This window comes from Oncorhynchus nerka, linkage group LG2 (assembly GCF_034236695.1).
Source record: "Oncorhynchus nerka isolate Pitt River linkage group LG2, Oner_Uvic_2.0, whole genome shotgun sequence".
NCBI classification, from domain to species: domain Eukaryota; kingdom Metazoa; phylum Chordata; class Actinopteri; order Salmoniformes; family Salmonidae; genus Oncorhynchus; species Oncorhynchus nerka.
The window spans coordinates 12,648,953-12,668,452 of NC_088397.1; the positions used below are offsets into that span (position 1 = coordinate 12,648,953).

The 19,500-nt window shown below is 43.0% G+C and overlaps 1 protein-coding gene across 11 annotated transcripts in view; it reads right to left on the minus strand.

The window, feature by feature from the left end:
- Positions 1–19,500, minus strand: part of lrrfip1b (leucine rich repeat (in FLII) interacting protein 1b) — a 53,148-nt gene that overhangs the window by 20,198 nt on the left and 13,450 nt on the right. For 5 of the 11 annotated variants that reach the window (XM_065023274.1, XM_065023265.1, XM_065023271.1 and 2 more), the window contains exons 2-4: positions 14,983–15,069; positions 7,133–7,180; positions 5,630–5,680 (exon numbers count right to left, since the gene is read on the minus strand). In XM_065023274.1, the coding sequence (XP_064879346.1) occupies positions 5,630–5,680; positions 7,133–7,180; positions 14,983–15,069 (186 nt within the window). Of the gene's footprint in view, positions 1–5,629; positions 5,681–7,132; positions 7,181–14,383; positions 14,690–14,955; positions 15,070–16,645; positions 16,798–19,500 lie in introns of those variants that run through there. The other 6 variants (XM_065023257.1, XM_065023267.1, XM_065023258.1 and 3 more) reach the window with 4 other exon arrangements.

Below are 19,500 nucleotides of genomic sequence, written 5' to 3' on the forward strand. Positions count from 1 at the left end.
GGGGAGGTTGAGTGGGTAGGGAAGGAGGGAGAGGTTGAGTGGGTAGGGAAGGAGGGAGAGGTTGAGTGGGTAGGGAAGGAGGGAGAGGTTGAGTGGGTAGGGAAGGAGGGGGAGGTTGAGTGGGTAGGGAAGGAGGGAGAGGTTGAGTGGGTAGGGAAGGATGGAGGGGTTGAGTGGGTAGGGAAGGATGGAGGGGTTGAGTGGGTAGGGAAGGAGGGAATGAGAGGTTGAGTGGGTAGGGAAGGAGGGAAGGAGAGGGTGAGTGGGTAGGGAAGGAGGGAAGGAGAGGTTGAGTGAGTAGGGAGCTAGAGGTTGAGTGGGTAGGGAAGGAGGGAAGGAGAGGTTGAGTGGGTAAGGAAGGAGGGAGAGGTTGAGTGGGTAGGGAAGGAGGGGGAGGTTTAGGGGTAGGGAAGGAGAGGGTGAGTGGATAGGGAAGGAGGGAGAGGTTGAGTGGGTAGGGAAGAAAGGAGAGGTTGAGTGGGTAGGGAAGGAGGGAAGGAGAGGTTGAGTGGGTAGGGAAGGAGGGAAGGAGAGGTTGAGTGGGTAGGGAAGGAGGGAGAGGTTGAGTGGGTAGGGAAGGAGGGGGAGGTTGAGTGGGTAGGGAAGGAGAGGGTGAGTGGATAGGGAAGGAGGGAGAGGTTGAGTGGGTAGGGAAGAAAGGAGAGGTTGAGTGGGTAGGGAAGGAGGGAAGGAGAGGTTGAGTGGGTAGGGAAGGAGGGAAGGAGAGGGTGAGTGGGTAGGGAAGGAGGGAGAGGTTGAGTGGGTAGGGAAGGAGGGAGAAGTTGAGTGGGTAGGGAAGGAGGGAGAAGTTGAGTGGGTAGGGAAGGAGAGGGTGAGTGGATAGGGTAGGAGGGAGAGGTTGAGTGGGTAGGGAAGGAGGGAGATTAAGTGGGTAGGGAAGGAGGGGAGGTTGAGTGGGTAGGGAAGGAGGGAGAGGTTGAGTGGGTAGGGAAGGAGGGAGAGGTTGAGTGGGTAGGGAAGGAGGGAGAGGTTGAGTGGGTAGGGAAGGAGGGGGAGGTTGAGTGGGTAGGGAAGGAGGGAGAGGTTGAGTGGGTAGGGAAGGATGGAGGGGTTGAGTGGGTAGGGAAGGATGGAGGGGTTGAGTGGGTAGGGAAGGAGGGAAGGAGAGGTTGAGTGGGTAGGGAAGGAGGGAAGGAGAGGGTGAGTGGGTAGGGAAGGAGGGAAGGAGAGGTTGAGTGAGTAGGGAGCTAGAGGTTGAGTGGGTAGGGAAGGAGGGAAGGAGAGGTTGAGTGGGTAAGGAAGGAGGGAGAGGTTGAGTGGGTAGGGAAGGAGGGGGAGGTTTAGGGGTAGGGAAGGAGAGGGTGAGTGGATAGGGAAGGAGGGAGAGGTTGAGTGGGTAGGGAAGAAAGGAGAGGTTGAGTGGGTAGGGAAGGAGGGAAGGAGAGGTTGAGTGGGTAGGGAAGGAGGGAAGGAGAGGTTGAGTGGGTAGGGAAGGAGGGAGAGGTTGAGTGGGTAGGGAAGGAGGGGGAGGTTGAGTGGGTAGGGAAGGAGAGGGTGAGTGGATAGGGAAGGAGGGAGAGGTTGAGTGGGTAGGGAAGAAAGGAGAGGTTGAGTGGGTAGGGAAGGAGGGAAGGAGAGGTTGAGTGGGTAGGGAAGGAGGGAAGGAGAGGGTGAGTGGGTAGGGAAGGAGGGAGAGGTTGAGTGGGTAGGGAAGGAGGGAGAAGTTGAGTGGGTAGGGAAGGAAGGGGAGGTTGAGTGGGTAGGGAAGGAGAGGGTGAGTGGATAGGGAAGGAGGGAGAGGGTGAGTGGGTAGGGAAGGAGGGAGAGATTGAGTGGGTAGGGAAGAAAGGAGAGGTTGAGTGGGTAGGTAAGAAAGGAGAGGTTGAGTGGGTAGGGAAGGAGGGAGAAGTTGAGTGGGTAGGGAAGGAGAGGGTGAGTGGTTAGGGAAGGAGGGAGAGGTTGAGTGGGTAGGGAAGGAGGGAGAAGTTGAGTGGGTAGGGAAGGAGAGAGTGAGTGGATAGGGAAGGAGGGAGAGGTTGAGTGGGTAGGGAAGGAGGGAGAGATTGAGTGGGTAGGGAAGAAAGGAGAGGTTGAGTGGGTAGGGAAGGAAAGAAGGAGAGGTTGAGTGGGTAGGGAAGGAGGGAAGGAGAGGGTGAGTGGGTAGGGAAGGAGGGAGAGGTTGAGTGGGTTGGGAAGGAGGGAGAGGTTGAGTGGGTAGGGGAGGAGGGAGAGGTTGAGTGGGTAGGGAAGGAGGAAGAGGTTGAGTGGGTACGGAAGGAGGGAAGGAGAGGGTGAGTGGGTAGGGAAGGAGGGAAGGAAAGGGTGAGTGGGTAGGGAAGGAGGAAAGGAGAGGGTGAGTGGGTAGGGAAGGAGGGAGAGGTTGAGTGGGTAGGGAAGGAGGGAGAGGTTGAGTGGGTAGGGAAGGAGGGAGAGGTTGAGTGGGTAGGGAAGGAGGGAGAGGTTGAGTGGGTAGGGAAGGAGGGAGAGGTTGAGTGGGTAGGGAAGGAGGGAGAGGGTGAGTGGGTAGGGAAGGAGGGAGAGTTTGAGTGGGTAGGGAAGGAGGGAGAGGTTGAGTGGATAGGGAAGGAGGGAGAGGTTGAGTGGATAGGGAAGGAGGGAGAGGTTGAGTGGAAGGAGGGAAGGAGGGGTAGAGGTTGAGTGGGTAGGGAAGGAGGGAGAGGTTGAATGGGTAGGGAAGGAGGGAGAGGTTGAATGGGTAGGGAAGGAGGGAGAGGTTGAATGGGTAGGGAAGGAGGGAGAGGTTGAGTGGGTAGGGAAGGAGGGAGGGAGGGGAAAAGGTGGAGCAGCATTGGGAAATGGAAAGAGGGATGAGACGTTAAGGAGAGAGGAATAAATGAGTGGGGACAGACCCGGCCATTTTGAGTGGAATTTTGATGTCTGAGTGAGGGGAGACTGTTGGAGCTGCAGTACAGATCAGATGAGAAGTTTCTCTACAATGCCACACCACAGAGAGAGAGAGAGAGAGAGAGAGAGAGAGAGAGAGAGAGAGAGAGAGAGAGAGAGAGAGAGACACACACACAAAGATGAGGGGAGAGTGAAAGAGAGAGAAACAAAATAAGAATAGAGAAATGATTCCTCTGGAAAATGAACCCAACAGAGAGAGATAAAAATGTGTTTGGTCCCTTGTCAACTCCTTTGACAAGGGACCAAAACAAAAAGGCATGTTGTTATGTCTATAGGCATTTCCGACATTCATTAGTGACAGTTATTATGACAAGGGAAGTGCAGTGACAATAGAGCCGACAACCAGACCGTCCTGTTAAACCACGTTCACTGTCTGGGGTGTGCTGATAACTAGTTGGGTCATGAGCCATTTCAACCACGCAGATGCCTTCCCGGCCAAAAGTCTACAGTTTCAGTACCATAACAACTGTCTGTGTACCAGTGTTAACTAGCCTATAGCTTAAAACCATGTCGTCTGGTTTGTTTGATAATGACACAACCCTCAGTGTCTGAACCTTGTGTGTCTTCAAAACCCCTTCTGAATAGAACACTGTCACCGTCAGTGATTCCATCATCATCACCTCAGATTTAAATATAGGTATTTTTCACACGACAGGTGGTGTTCTCACATCAGGCGGGGTCCCATCGCCATGTTGGGACTGGGCATGGAGGAGATCCTTTAAAAAGGTAGAGAACATCACCATGTTGAGACGAGGCATGGAGGAGTTCCTTTAAAAAGGTAGAGAACATCACCATGTTGAGACGAGGCATGGAGGAGTTCCTTTAAAAAGGTAGAGAACATCACCATGTTGAGACGAGGCATGGAGGAGTTCCTTTAAAAAGGTAGATAACATCACCATGTTGAGACGAGGCATGGAGGAGTTCCTTTAAAAAGGTAGAGAACATCACCATGTTGGGACTGGGCATGGAGGAGTTCCTTTAAAAAGGTAGAGAACATCACCATGTTGAGACGAGGCATGGAGGAGTTCCTTTAAAAAGGTAGAGAACATCACCATGTTGAGACGAGCCATGGAGGAGTTCCTTTAAAAATGTAGAGAACATCACCATGTTGGGACTGGGCATGGAGGAGTTCCTTTAAAAAGGTAGAGAACATCACCATGTTGGGACGGTGCATGGAGGAGTTCCTTTAAAAAGGTAGAGAACATCGCCATGTTGGGACTGGGCATGGGGGAGTTCCTTTAAAAAGGTAGAGAACATCACCATGTTGGGACTGGGCATGGAGGAGTTCCTTTAAAAAGGTAGAGAACATCACCATGTTGGGACGGTGCATGGAGGAGTTCCTTTAAAAAGGTAGAGAACATCACCACGTTGGGACTGGGCATAGAGGAGTTCCTTTAAAAAGGTAGAGAACATCACCATGTTGGGACGGTGCATGGAGGAGTTCCTTTAAAAAGGTAGAGAACATCACCATGTTGGGACTGGGCATGGAGGAGTTCCTTTAAAAAGGTAGAGAACATCACCATGTTGGGACGGTGCATGGAGGAGTTCCTTTAAAAAGGTAGAGAACATCACCATGTTGGGACTGGGCATGGAGGAGTTCCTTTAAAAAGGTAGAGAACATCGCCATGTTGGGACTGGGCATGGAGGAGTTCCTTTAAAAAGGTAGAGAACATCACCATGTTGAGACGAGCCATGGAGGAGTTCCTTTAAAAAGGTAGAGAACGTCGCCATGTTGGGACTGGGCATGGAGGAGTTCCTTTAAAAAGGTAGAGAACATCACCATGTTGAGACGAGCCATGGAGGAGTTCCTTTAAAAAGGTAGAGAACATCACCATGTTGAGACGAGCCATGGAGGAGTTCCTTTAAAAAGGTAGAGAACATCGCCATGTTGGGACTGGGCATGGAGGAGTTCCTTTAAAAAGGTAGAGAACATCACCATGTTGGGACTGGGCATGGAGGAGTTCCTTTAAAAAGGTAGAGAACATCACCATGTTGGGACTGGGCATGGAGGAGTTCCTTTAAAAAGGTAGAGAACATCACCATGTTGGGACTGGGCATGGAGGAGTTCCTTTAAAAAGGTAGAGAACATCACCATGTTGGGACTGGGCATGGAGGAGTTCCTTTAAAAAGGTAGAGAACATCACCATGTTGAGACGGGGCATGGAGGAGATCCTTTAAAAAGGTAGAGAGCATCACCATGTTGGGACTGGGCATGGAGGAGATCCTTTAAAAAGGTAGAGAACATCACCATGTTGAGACGAGGCATGGAGGAGTTCCTTTGAAAAGGTAGAGAACATCACCATGTTGAGACGAGGCATGGAGGAGTTCCTTTAAAAAGGTAGAGAACATCACCATGTTGGGACTGGGCATCTCTGAGACGTCACGACACATGGAGGAAGAGACTTTTACAACCCGTACCGTCTCATTGCTGACATTCTTGATGTCATATATGAACAGTGGGAGTTCAATGAGCTGTGCGTTAAGTCAGGGCTCCATTCAGCCTGGATAGCTGAAGCGTTACAGATTGCGTGATGGACATGTATTGAGCTGACATATACAGTGCTTACGGTGAATGCAGTCTTCGCTAACGTGGGAACATTGCCTTTACTGCAGCGATACAGATTGATTGGAGCTCTTAGTCTGTCCTATATACAGTTGGCCTTATACTATGAGATGTTAGAGAAGCAGGAAGTAGATATCATAGAACTAGTTATTTAATAGGATCTCTATGGTATATACTAACCCTAAGGCTTCCTCGGCTCCCCACCGACATCCGTTCCTCATCGTCTGAGATCTGGGAGGGAAAGGGACACATAAACACACAACATTCAATCAATTACACATCATTGTGTATCAGTGTGGGTTGTTCAGCTGTAGCAGTGGATTGAAGCTGCCCCTAGACACTGACCAAAGGACCAAAAGATCCCATTTGAATCCTAACCCAATTCTGGTTTGGATTTGGAGAGGGTGACTTGATCGTAGAGCTGTGTATAGAGGCAGCCTCTACCTCAGAGCGTTTCACAGGGGGTGTCAGGCCGTATAACGGTAGAGAGGAGAAGACAGGGGGAATCAGGCCGTATAACGGTAGAGAGGAGAAGACAGGGGGAATCAGGCTGTATAACGGTAGAGAGGAGAAGACAGGGGGAGTCAGGCTGTATAACGGTAGAGAGGAAAAGACAGGGGGAGTCAGGCCGTATAACGGTAGAGAGGAGAAAACAGGGGGAATCAGGCTGTATAACGGTAGAGAGGAGAAGACAGGGGGAGTCAGGCCGTATAACGGTAGAGAGGAGAAGACAGGGGGAGTCAGGCTGTATAACGGTAGAGAGGAGAAGACAGGGGGAGTCAGGCTGTATAACGGTAGAGAGGAGAAGACAGGGGGAGTCAGGCTGTATAACGGTAGAGAGGAAAAGACAGGGGGAGTCAGGCCGTATAACGGTAGAGAGGAGAAGACAGGGGGAATCAGGCCGTATAACGGTAGAGAGGAGAAGACAGGGGGAGTCAGGCTGTATAACGGTAGAGAGAAGAAGACATGGGGAGTCAGGCCGTATAACGGTAGAGAGGAGAAGACAGGGGGAGTCAGGCTGTATAACGGTAGAGAGGAGAAGACGGGGAGTCAGGCCGTATAACGGTAGAGAGGAGAAGACAAGGGGAGTCAGGCCGTATAACGGTAGAGAGGAGAAGACAGGGGGAGTCAGGCTGTATAACGGTAGAGAGGAGAAGACAGGGGGAGGCAGGCTGTATAACGGTAGAGAGGAGAAGACAGGGGGAGTCAGGCTGTATAACGGTAGAGAGGAGAAGACAGGGAGAGGCAGGCTGTATAACGGTAGAGAGGAGAAGACAGGGGGAGTCAGGCTGTATAACGGTAGAGAGGAGAAGACAGGGGGAGTCAGGCAGGCAGTATAACGGTAGAGAGGAGAAGACAGGGGGAGTCAGGCTGTATAACGGTAGAGAGGAGAAGACAGGGGGAGTCAGGCTGTATAACGGTAGAGAGGAGAAGACGGGGAGTCAGGCCGTATAACGGTAGAGAGGAGAAGACAGGGGGAGTCAGGCTGTATAACGGTAGAGAGGAGAAGACAGGGGGAGTCAGGCTGTATAACGGTAGAGAGGAGAAGACAGGGGGAGTCAGGCTGTATAACGGTAGAGAGGAGAAGACGGGGAGTCAGGCTGTATAACGGTAGAGAGGAGAAGACAGGGGGAGTCAGGCTGTATAACGGTAGAGAGGAGAAGACAGGGTGAGGATACAGACCGACGTGTGTCTCCGTGAAGGACGGGAGGAGTACCTCTCACTCTCCTCCTGGAAGGCCCGGAAGGAAAGAGGAAAAGAAAGTACCCGGTTAAAGGTTAGAGGTCAGGAAGAAAGGTCAAGAAGGAAGTGGTTCTGGTTCTGCCACCAGATGTGGATTTTATAGACAAAGACCAAACAAAAACACATTCTGCACAGGGTAAAACTGGATTGGTTTTGGGAACACTGGGACTGGGCTGGGGTTATTTCCATTTCCATTCCTGTCAGTTGACCTGGATATAGAACATCTCCAAATGACTGAAATTGAAATGGAATCAAACCCATGTCTGGACATGACATGACACTGCATGCGTTTATTTACAGTCCACTACTTATGCATTCCCTGGCCTCTCTACTCTGATGCAGGCAGACAGCCACTGGTTAGACAAGCCCAGAGAGAGGTGGGGGTGGGGTGAGGGTTTAATCCTCCCGGTGGGTTGTCATGGCGATCCCAGTACTGTGAAAAGGGTTTAACCCCTGTCAGATGGCATGGGAGACCCCCGTAGCGGTACAGGATCTAGTGAAATGAGGATCAGCTCTGTCCCTGTCTGGCCTGGTTCACGACAGACCTTTAAAAGCACACATGCTTCCCCTGTGTTGTCTGAGAGTACATACACATGCCAAGCTACTAGGTCCAGCTGTATCCAGGACAACTGTGATATTATCAACAGGAGGGGACATTGAAATAGAGAATACTAAACACATATATTGCACAACACAGGCAGTGTTGTTTTCAACACTGTGCATGCCTCACATTTACTAAACACTTCCTCGATGCAGGCGATGCTGGCGATGCAGGCAATGCACTGTACACAGTGCAAACACTACTACTACCTAGGGTTTGCAGTGAGCTGTTTCAACAGACAGTATATATTATATTATCAGAGTGTAGTGAGCTGTTTCAACAGACAGTATATATTATATTATCAGAGTGTAGTGAGCTGTTTCAACAGACAGTATATATTATATTATCAGAGTGTAGTGAGCTGTTTCAACAGACAGTATATATTATATTACCAGTGTCCAGTAAGCTGTTTCAACAGACAGTATATATTATATTACCAGAGTGTAGTGAGCTGTTTCAACAGACAGTATATATTATATTATCAGAGTGTAGTGAGCTGTTTCAACAGACAGTATATATTATATTACCAGTGTCCAGTAAGCTGTTTCAACAGACAGTATATATTATATTACCAGAGTGTAGTGAGCTGTTTCAACAGACAGTATATATTATATTATCAGAGTGTAGTGAGCTGTTTCAACAGACAGTATATATTATATTACCAGTGTCCAGTAAGCTGTTTCAACAGACAGTATATATTATATTACCAGAGTGTAGTGAGCTGTTTCAACAGACAGTATATATTATATTACCAGAGTGTAGTGAGCTGTTTCAACAGACAGTATATATTATATTACCAGTGTCCAGTAAGCTGTTTCAACAGACAGTATATATTATATTATCAGAGTGTAGTGAGCTGTTTCAACAGACAGTATATATTATATTACCAGAGTGTAGTGAGCTGTTTCAACAGACAGTATATATTATATTACCAGTGTCCAGTAAGCTGTTTCAACAGACAGTATATATTATATTACCAGTGTCCAGTAAGCTGTTTCAACAGACAGTATATATTATATTATCAGAGTGTAGTGAGCTGTTTCAACAGACAGTATATATTATATTACCAGTGTCCAGTAAGCTGTTTCAACAGACAGTATATATTATATTATCAGAGTGTAGTGAGCTGTTTCAACAGACAGTATATATTATATTACCAGAGTGTAGTAAGCTGTTTCAACAGACAGTATATATTATATTACCAGAGTGTAGTAAGCTGTTTCAACAGACAGTATATATTATATTATTAGAGTGTAGTGAGCTGTTTCAACAGACAGTATATATTATATTACCAGTGTCCAGTAAGCTGTTTCAACAGACAGTATATATTATATTATCAGAGTGTAGTGAGCTGTTTCAACAGACAGTATATATTATATTACCAGTGTCCAGTAAGCTGTTTCAACAGACAGTATATATTATATTATCAGTGTCCAGTAAGCTGTTTCAACAGACAGTATATATTATATTACCAGAGTGTAGTGAGCTGTTTCAACAGACAGTATATATTATATTACCAGAGTGTAGTGAGCTGTTTCAACAGACAGTATATATTATATTATCAGAGTGTAGTGAGCTGTTTCAACAGACAGTATATATTATATTACCAGAGTGTAGTAAGCTGTTTCAACAGACAGTATATATTATATTACCAGAGTGTAGTATGTTTCAACAGACAGTATATATTATATTATCAGAGTGTAGTGAGCTGTTTCAACAGACAGTATATATTATATTACCAGAGTGTAGTGAGCTGTTTCAACAGACAGTATATATTATATTACCAGAGTGTAGTGAGCTGTTTCAACAGACAGTATATATTATATTACCAGAGTGTAGTGAGCTGTTTCAACAGACAGTATATATTATATTACCAGAGTGTAGTGAGCTGTTTCAACAGACAGTATATATTATATTACCAGAGTGTAGTGAGCTGTTTCAACAGACAGTATATATTATATTACCAGTGTAGTGAGCTGTTTCAACAGACAGTATATATTATATTACCAGAGTGTAGTGAGCTGTTTCAACAGACAGTATATATTATATTACCAGAGTGAGCTGTTTCAACAGACAGTATATATTATATTACTGTAGTGAGCTGTTTCAACAGACAGTATATATTATATTACCAGAGTGTAGTGAGCTGTTTCAACAGACAGTATATATTATATTACCAGCTGTGTTTCAACAGACAGTATATATTATATTACCAGAGTGTAGTGAGCTGTTTCAACAGACAGTATATATTATATTATCAGAGTGTAGTGAGCTGTTTCAACAGACAGTATATATTATATTACCAGAGTGTAGTGAGCTGTTTCAACAGACAGTATATATTATATTACCAGTGTCCAGTAAGCTGTTTCAACAGACAGTATATATTATATTACCAGAGTGTAGTGAGCTGTTTCAACAGACAGTATATATTATATTACCAGAGTGTAGTGAGCTGTTTCAACAGACAGTATATATTATATTACCAGAGTGTAGTGAGCTGTTTCAACAGTATATATTATATTACCAGTGTCCAGTATATTTCAACAGACAGTATATATTATATTACCAGAGTGTAGTGAGCTGTTTCAACAGACAGTATATATTATATTACCAGAGTGTAGTGAGCTGTTTCAACAGACAGTATATATTATATTACCAGAGTGTAGTGAGCTGTTTCAACAGACAGTATATATTATATTACCAGAGTGTAGTGAGCTGTTTCAACAGACAGTATATATTATATTATCAGAGTGTAGTGAGCTGTTTCAACAGACAGTATATATTATATTATCAGAGTGTAGTGAGCTGTTTCAACAGACAGTATATATTATATTACCAGAGTGTAGTGAGCTGTTTCAACAGACAGTATATATTATATTACCAGAGTGTGTGAGCTGTTTCAGTATATATTATATTACCAGAGTGTAGTGAGCTGTTTCAACAGACAGTATATATTATATTACCAGAGTGTAGTGAGCTGTTTCAACAGACAGTATATATTATATTACCAGAGTGTAGTGAGCTGTTTCAACAGACAGTATATATTATATTACCAGTGTCCAGTAAGCTGTTTCAACAGACAGTATATATTATATTACCAGAGTGTAGTGAGCTGTTTCAACAGACAGTATATATTATATTACCAGAGTGTAGTGAGCTGTTTCAACAGACAGTATATTATATTATATTACCAGAGTGTAGTGAGCTGTTTCAACAGACAGTATATATTATATTACCAGAGTGTAGTGAGCTGTTTCAACAGACAGTATATATTATATTACCAGTGTCCAGTAAGCTGTTTCAACAGACAGTATATATTATATTATCAGTGTCCAGTAAGCTGTTTCAACAGACAGTATATATTATATTACCAGAGTGTAGTGAGCTGTTTCAACAGACAGTATATATTATATTACCAGAGTGTAGTGAGCTGTTTCAACAGACAGTATATATTATATTATCAGAGTGTAGTGAGCTGTTTCAACAGACAGTATATATTATATTACCAGAGTGTAGTAAGCTGTTTCAACAGACAGTATATATTATATTACCAGAGTGTAGTAAGCTGTTTCAACAGACAGTATATATTATATTATCAGAGTGTAGTGAGCTGTTTCAACAGACAGTATATATTATATTACCAGAGTGTAGTGAGCTGTTTCAACAGACAGTATATATTATATTACCAGAGTGTAGTGAGCTGTTTCAACAGACAGTATATATTATATTACCAGAGTGTAGTGAGCTGTTTCAACAGACAGTATATATTATATTACCAGAGTGTAGTGAGCTGTTTCAACAGACAGTATATATTATATTACCAGAGTGTAGTGAGCTGTTTCAACAGACAGTATATATTATATTACCAGTGTCCAGTAAGCTGTTTCAACAGACAGTATATATTATATTACCAGAGTGTAGTGAGCTGTTTCAACAGACAGTATATATTATATTACCAGAGTGTAGTGAGCTGTTTCAACAGACAGTATATATTATATTACCAGAGTGTAGTGAGCTGTTTCAACAGACAGTATATATTATATTACCAGTGTCCAGTAAGCTGTTTCAACAGACAGTATATATTATATTACCAGAGTGTAGTGAGCTGTTTCAACAGACAGTATATATTATATTATCAGAGTGTAGTGAGCTGTTTCAACAGACAGTATATATTATATTACCAGAGTGTAGTGAGCTGTTTCAACAGACAGTATATATTATATTACCAGTGTCCAGTAAGCTGTTTCAACAGACAGTATATATTATATTACCAGAGTGTAGTGAGCTGTTTCAACAGACAGTATATATTATATTACCAGAGTGTAGTGAGCTGTTTCAACAGACAGTATATATTATATTACCAGAGTGTAGTGAGCTGTTTCAACAGACAGTATATATTATATTACCAGTGTCCAGTAAGCTGTTTCAACAGACAGTATATATTATATTACCAGAGTGTAGTGAGCTGTTTCAACAGACAGTATATATTATATTATCAGAGTGTAGTGAGCTGTTTCAACAGACAGTATATATTATATTACCAGAGTGTAGTGAGCTGTTTCAACAGACAGTATATATTATATTACCAGAGTGTAGTGAGCTGTTTCAACAGACAGTATATATTATATTATCAGAGTGTAGTGAGCTGTTTCAACAGACAGTATATATTATATTATCAGAGTGTAGTGAGCTGTTTCAACAGACAGTATATATTATATTACCAGAGTGTAGTGAGCTGTTTCAACAGACAGTATATATTATATTACCAGAGTGTAGTGAGCTGTTTCAACAGACAGTATATATTATATTACCAGAGTGTAGTGAGCTGTTTCAACAGACAGTATATATTATATTACCAGAGTGTAGTGAGCTGTTTCAACAGACAGTATATATTATATTACCAGAGTGTAGTGAGCTGTTTCAACAGACAGTATATATTATATTACCAGTGTCCAGTAAGCTGTTTCAACAGACAGTATATATTATATTACCAGAGTGTAGTGAGCTGTTTCAACAGACAGTATATATTATATTACCAGAGTGTAGTGAGCTGTTTCAACAGACAGTATATATTATATTACCAGAGTGTAGTGAGCTGTTTCAACAGACAGTATATATTATATTACCAGTGTCCAGTAAGCTGTTTCAACAGACAGTATATATTATATTACCAGAGTGTAGTGAGCTGTTTCAACAGACAGTATATATTATATTATCAGAGTGTAGTGAGCTGTTTCAACAGACAGTATATATTATATTACCAGAGTGTAGTGAGCTGTTTCAACAGACAGTATATATTATATTACCAGTGTCCAGTAAGCTGTTTCAACAGACAGTATATATTATATTATCAGAGTGTAGTGAGCTGTTTCAACAGACAGTATATATTATATTACCAGAGTGTAGTGAGCTGTTTCAACAGACAGTATATATTATTACCAGAGTGTAGTGAGCTGTTTCAACAGACAGTATATATTATATTACCAGAGTGTAGTGAGCTGTTTCAACAGACAGTATATATTATATTACCAGTGTCCAGTAAGCTGTTTCAACAGACAGTATATATTATATTACCAGAGTGTAGTGAGCTGTTTCAACAGACAGTATATATTATATTATCAGAGTGTAGTGAGCTGTTTCAACAGACAGTATATATTATATTACCAGAGTGTAGTGAGCTGTTTCAACAGACAGTATATATTATATTATCAGAGTGTAGTAAGCTGTTTCAACAGACAGTATATATTATATTACCAGAGTGTAGTGAGCTGTTTCAACAGACAGTATATATTATATTACCAGTGTCCAGTAAGCTGTTTCAACAGACAGTATATATTATATTACCAGAGTGTAGTGAGCTGTTTCAACAGACAGTATATATTATATTACCAGAGTGTAGTGAGCTGTTTCAACAGACAGTATATATTATATTACCAGAGTGTAGTGAGCTGTTTCAACAGACAGTATATATTATATTACCAGTGTCCAGTAAGCTGTTTCAACAGACAGTATATATTATATTACCAGAGTGTAGTGAGCTGTTTCAACAGACAGTATATATTATATTACCAGTGTCCAGTAAGCTGTTTCAACAGACAGTATATATTATATTACCAGAGTGTAGTAAGCTGTTTCAACAGACAGTATATATTATATTACCAGAGTGTAGTGAGCTGTTTCAACAGACAGTATATATTATATTACCAGTGTCCAGTAAGCTGTTTCAACAGACAGTATATATTATATTACCAGAGTGTAGTGAGCTGTTTCAACAGACAGTATATATTATATTACCAGAGTGTAGTAAGCTGTTTCAACAGACAGTATATATTATATTACCAGAGTGTAGTGAGCTGTTTCAACAGACAGTATATATTATATTACCAGAGTGTAGTGAGCTGTTTCAACAGACAGTATATATTATATTACCAGTGTGTAGTAAGCTGTTTCAACAGACAGTATATATTATATTATCAGAGTGTAGTGAGCTGTTTCAACAGTCAGTATATATTATATTATCACAGTCATCATGCAATCACAGCAGTCTAACAGAAACTAGCAGGGATCTTATACTGCAGTACACGTCCTACCATCCACTGCTCAATGTGGCCCCATTTGTTGTCCAGACCATAGTATTTCTGGGGGCGGAGAGGAGAGGGCAGGAAGAGGAGACCAGAGGAAGGAAGACATTAGAAAGGAGAGACAAGGAAATGGAGAGAGGTAAAAGCGACTTGTTTTTTAACAGTGCTGAACCCAAATAATCGTACATGTTTGACAAAAGAAACACACAGCGAGTCATTTGATTTAGGTCAAGGGATTTGAAAGATACATTCATTGATCTTTGATCTGACAACGACAGTTAGCATTCAGATGCCAATAGGAGTGAAAGGTGAACAGGAAAGAGAGAAGGAGAAATTTTGAAGCAAGGAGGCCTACCTTCTGGCTTTGATACACCTAAAACAAAATGGAGGCCTACCTTCTGGCTTTGATACATCTAAAACAAAATGGAGGCCTACCTTCTGGCTTTGATACATCTAAAACAACATGGTGGACAGAAGGAGCAGGACACCACGGAGAAGAGAAGGCAGGACAATAGAAAGACAGTAGGTTAGGACATGTTGTTAGTATGGAAGACAAACAGGTTTTTGGTCAAGTATATTACCACCGTGCAGAGGTGTGTGTGTGTCACCTCTTTCTGCTGTCTCTCCAGTTCCTTCATGCGTATCTCCCGTGCCTCTGCTCTGGCCGCCCGCTTCGCTGCCAGTCTCGCCTCAGCCTGAAGAAGACACAGACAGAGAGAGACAATATACATTCAACAGGGTGTATGTATAACAGTCAAATCAAAGCAGACCATACAATATTCCATGGTCTCTAATCATTATCTCTGCAATGACTGCCATTACTGCTAGCGTTAGCGTAAGCAAGCTGAGCAGAAAGTTCAACATAAAACTCAGTAAGCCCATTAGGTAAAGATGACACATTGAGCCGTGCTGCCATCAAATAAGTAGTAATTGACATGGAAACAGTTAATGAAATAATAGTTAATTATTAAGTTCCAAATGAGAGGGAAGCGTTACCATAGCAGCTAAGAGTGAGGGACTGGGAGCTTGGTGTTGAGGCTGTGGTTCCTGTCTTTCTGTTAGTGTTTACTATGCAGCTAGCTGGCTAATATAGCTTGAAACAAGCCTTTGAAGTTAAATTAGATCAGAGTGCGTTTAAGTCTGCCGTCCTCAATAACCTTTAGCATCTGGTTATCAATGCTGCTGTGATCTCGTCACTCATTTCATTGTTTAAGAGAATACCATGGTGACCAATAGCCATGCTTCACACACACACACACACACACACACACACACACACACACGATTCTGAGCTGACTCCTGTATTGGTTCCAGGTAATCCACTTATTCTAATACGCTGTATGATATTATTTTTGTAAAAAAAACAAAAAAACATTTATTTAACTAAGCAAGTCAGTTAACAACAAATTCTTATTTACAATGACAGCCTACCGGGGAACAGTGGGTTAACTGCCTTGTTCAGGGGCAGAAGGACAGATGTTTACCTCGTCAGCTTGGGAATTAGATTCAGTAACCTTTGGGTTACCTGCCCAAGACTATAACCATTAGGCTTCCTGCCGCCCAATATTATTCTTATTATATTATTCTAAACAAAGAACAAAAATGATTTGATACGTATGATCAGTCGTTTCTAGTTTCACTTCAGTCTTTTCTAGTTCTGCTTCAGTCTATTCTAGTTCTGCTTCAGTCTATTCTAGTTCTGCTTCAGTCTATTCTAGTTCTGCTTCAGTCTATTCTAGTTCTGCTTCAGTCTTTTCTAGTTCTGCTTCAGTCTATTCTAGTTCTGCTTCAGTCTATTCTAGTTCTGCTTCAGTCTATTCTAGTTCTGCTTCAGTCTATTCTAGTTCTGCTTCAGTCTATTCTAGTTCTGCTTCAGTCGTTTCTAGTTCCACTTCAGTTGTTTCTAGTTTCGCTTCAGTCTTTTCTAGCTTTGCTTCAGTCATTACACACACTACTCCACGCACTCACTCACTCACTCACTCACTCACTCACTCACTCACTCACTCACTCACTCACTCACTCACTCACTCACTCACTCACTCACCACTCACCACACACACTCACACACACACACACACACACACACACACACACACACACACACGTTTTAATGGCATCAGCTGATTACTGGTCTGGTGACACAGAGCTTCCAGACCAGCTATCAGAGGTCATGATTGCATCGCCAAAAATGAATAAGGTCCCGAGTCGTTCAGTGAAAGCTGAGATCAGGGCCCCAAAATAAAATACTAAACAGATCACTGGCTGTCTTACCTTCAACTGAGAAACTGCAGACAGAAAATCCATTCAGGACCCACTACTTTAAGATTGTCTCTCTATTCCACAACCAAACCATATGAGAATGGCTTTCACTTTCTAGTTCACCACTGAAGTGGCCTTTAGGAAACTTATGCGTCCCGTTTACAGCTTCTCCCACAATCTTCAATCACAAGAATTAGTGATTCTGAAAAATGCAGGACTAGCAGCAGCCACAAGAGGGGAGTGTTCCCTGTGTCTTTTTATTACTGAGAGAGGCTGTGGATGAGCCAGCATTTCTGTCTGGGCACTGGTGAGGACACACCCACCCTCACTCTGACCATAACAACACTGCTTCCCCTAGCAACAGCCCAGCCTACAACCAAGCACATCTGATTCCCTTTAAAACATATTCAAATAATCAGATTCCACTTTTTGATGTCCATGTCATCTTTAATGCTTGTTTCGTTGTCTATTTGCAGAAGAGATCAAATCCATAAGATTGTTGAGGATTCAAAGGCACCATTCCAGTTCATCCTCCACTGTCATACTCTCAATCTGAATGTGTATAAGTACTGTGAAGAGAGGAAGGCAGTGGCATAGAGCCAGGCAGTGCTGGCAATTTGTGTGCACTGGGGCCCTTGGCTATGGGGGGCCTGCAAACTCTCACTATCAAGTGTTGCATTGGCCTTCTAGGTATCTGCATAGCAGGCCCTAGAATTTGAACACTATACACCATTGCAAAAGTCATTACATTGTTTAACTGAAAGATGGACCTACATGTCATTTGCACAGCAACACATCCCAGTCATGGTAATTTGTAACTTAAAAAAAAAAATGCCACTACATGCCACTAAATATTGGAATGTATTGATGACTTGTACATCTATTTGGTTCACATAACAAACCTCAATGAACAGTTCCAATGTTATTTGTTATTGTTGTGCAAAGACTGCTGGCAAATATGCAAATACTGTTCAATAATATTGTAGAGGAGATTCAGAGGCATGGCTTATTGAGGGCGTGGCTTTCAATTAGTTATTTTTGGCCACCCGGAAGTGTGAATGTCTTTCCAGTTCATCTGGTCTGTTCACTTTCAATTACCGTTGTGAATTGTGATGGGAGGCCAAGTGATCATTTTGTTCACACAGGCCTGGGAAGATTTAGTCAGAGCCAATGGAAGAGGGTGTAACTATAGAGATCATCAGGCTACTGAAGGGCTCACTTCTGCCTAACTACAACACAGACAAAGGTACATGGAATACCAGTCTGCTAGTTGAGGCTGGCGCTTTATGTTAGCCTGGAAAGGCCTTGATCCAGTCAGGCCTGTTTTCCCCCGTTTGTTTCACAGCTCGTTGAGAGGACGGAGATAGCAGTCAGCACACAGGAAACCCTTTGAGCAGCAATACTGCACAACTGTTTGTAAATGAACACAGGCTGTTAAAGGCCCAGTGCCGTCAAAAACATGATTCATTTCCTGTGTTTTATATCTATTTCCACACTAGGAGGTTGGAATAATACTGTGAAATTGTGAACATTTTGATAAAGCCCTTTTAGTGTAAGAGCTGTTTGAAAAGACCTCCTGAAATCACAGCCCGTTGTGGTGGGATGGAGTTTTGGCCTGCCTCAGGCAGTAAATTAGTTAATAGACCAATAAGAAAGAGGGTTCCAAACCTCCCTGCCAATAACAGATAGTTTTAACTAACAGACCACTACCAGACAGTCCTATACATTTTTTTGCTTGAAAAATTGCTCTTTGCTAAAAAAATGTATTTTTTGGGATTGAAAACAATGGCAGGAAGGTACTTAATTGTGACCCAGAAATGATTTAATAATGAGATATAAAGGGCTGCATTGGACCTTTAACATGAATTGAACAGGATGAAATGTAACTGAATTATCAACCTTTATTTAACTAGGCAAGTCAGTTAAGAACTAATTCTTATTTACAATGACGGCCGACCCCGGGCCAATTGTGCACCGCCCTATGGGACTCCCAATCACGGCCGGATGTGATGCAGCCTGGATTTGAACAAGGGACTGCAGTGACACCTCTTGCACTGAGATGCAGTGTCTTAGACCGCAGTGCCACTCAGGAGCATTAATGTTCTCACTCCAAGAGAGCTAGTGGTGCACAGCATTCAACACCATCACGCTAACGATACAAAACCAAACAGAAGATAGAACCTGGATGAGAATGCCAGCCGAGCCAGTAAACAAACCAAACAGTAGATAGAACCTGGATGAGAATGCCAGCCGAGCCAGTAAACAAACCAAACAGTAGATAGAACCTGGATGAGAATGCCAGCCGAGCCAGTAAACAAACCAAACAGCCAGTAAACAAACCAAACAGAAGATAGAACCTGGATGAGAATGCCAGCCGAGCCAGTAAACAAACCAAACAGTAGATAGAACCTGGATGAGAATGCCAGCCGAGCCAGTAAACAAACCAAACAGAAGATAGAACCTGGATGAGAATGCCAGCCGAGCCAGTAAACAAACCAAACAGAAGATAGAACCTGGATGAGAATGCCAGCCGAGCCAGTAAACAAACCAAACAGTAGATAGAACCTGGATGAGAATGCCAGCCGAGCCAGTAAACAAACCAAACAGAAGATAGAACCTGGATGAGAATGCCAGCCGAGCCAGTAAACAAACCAAACAGAAGATAGAACCTGGATGAGAATGCCAGCCGAGCCAGTAAACAAACCAAACAGACAATAGAACCTGGATGAGAATGCCAGCCGAGCCAGTAAACAAACCAAACAGTAGATAGAACCTGGATGAGAATGCCAGCCGAGCCAGTAAACAAACCAAACAGAAGATAGAACCTGGATGAGAATGCCAGCCGAGCCAGTAAACAAACCAAACAG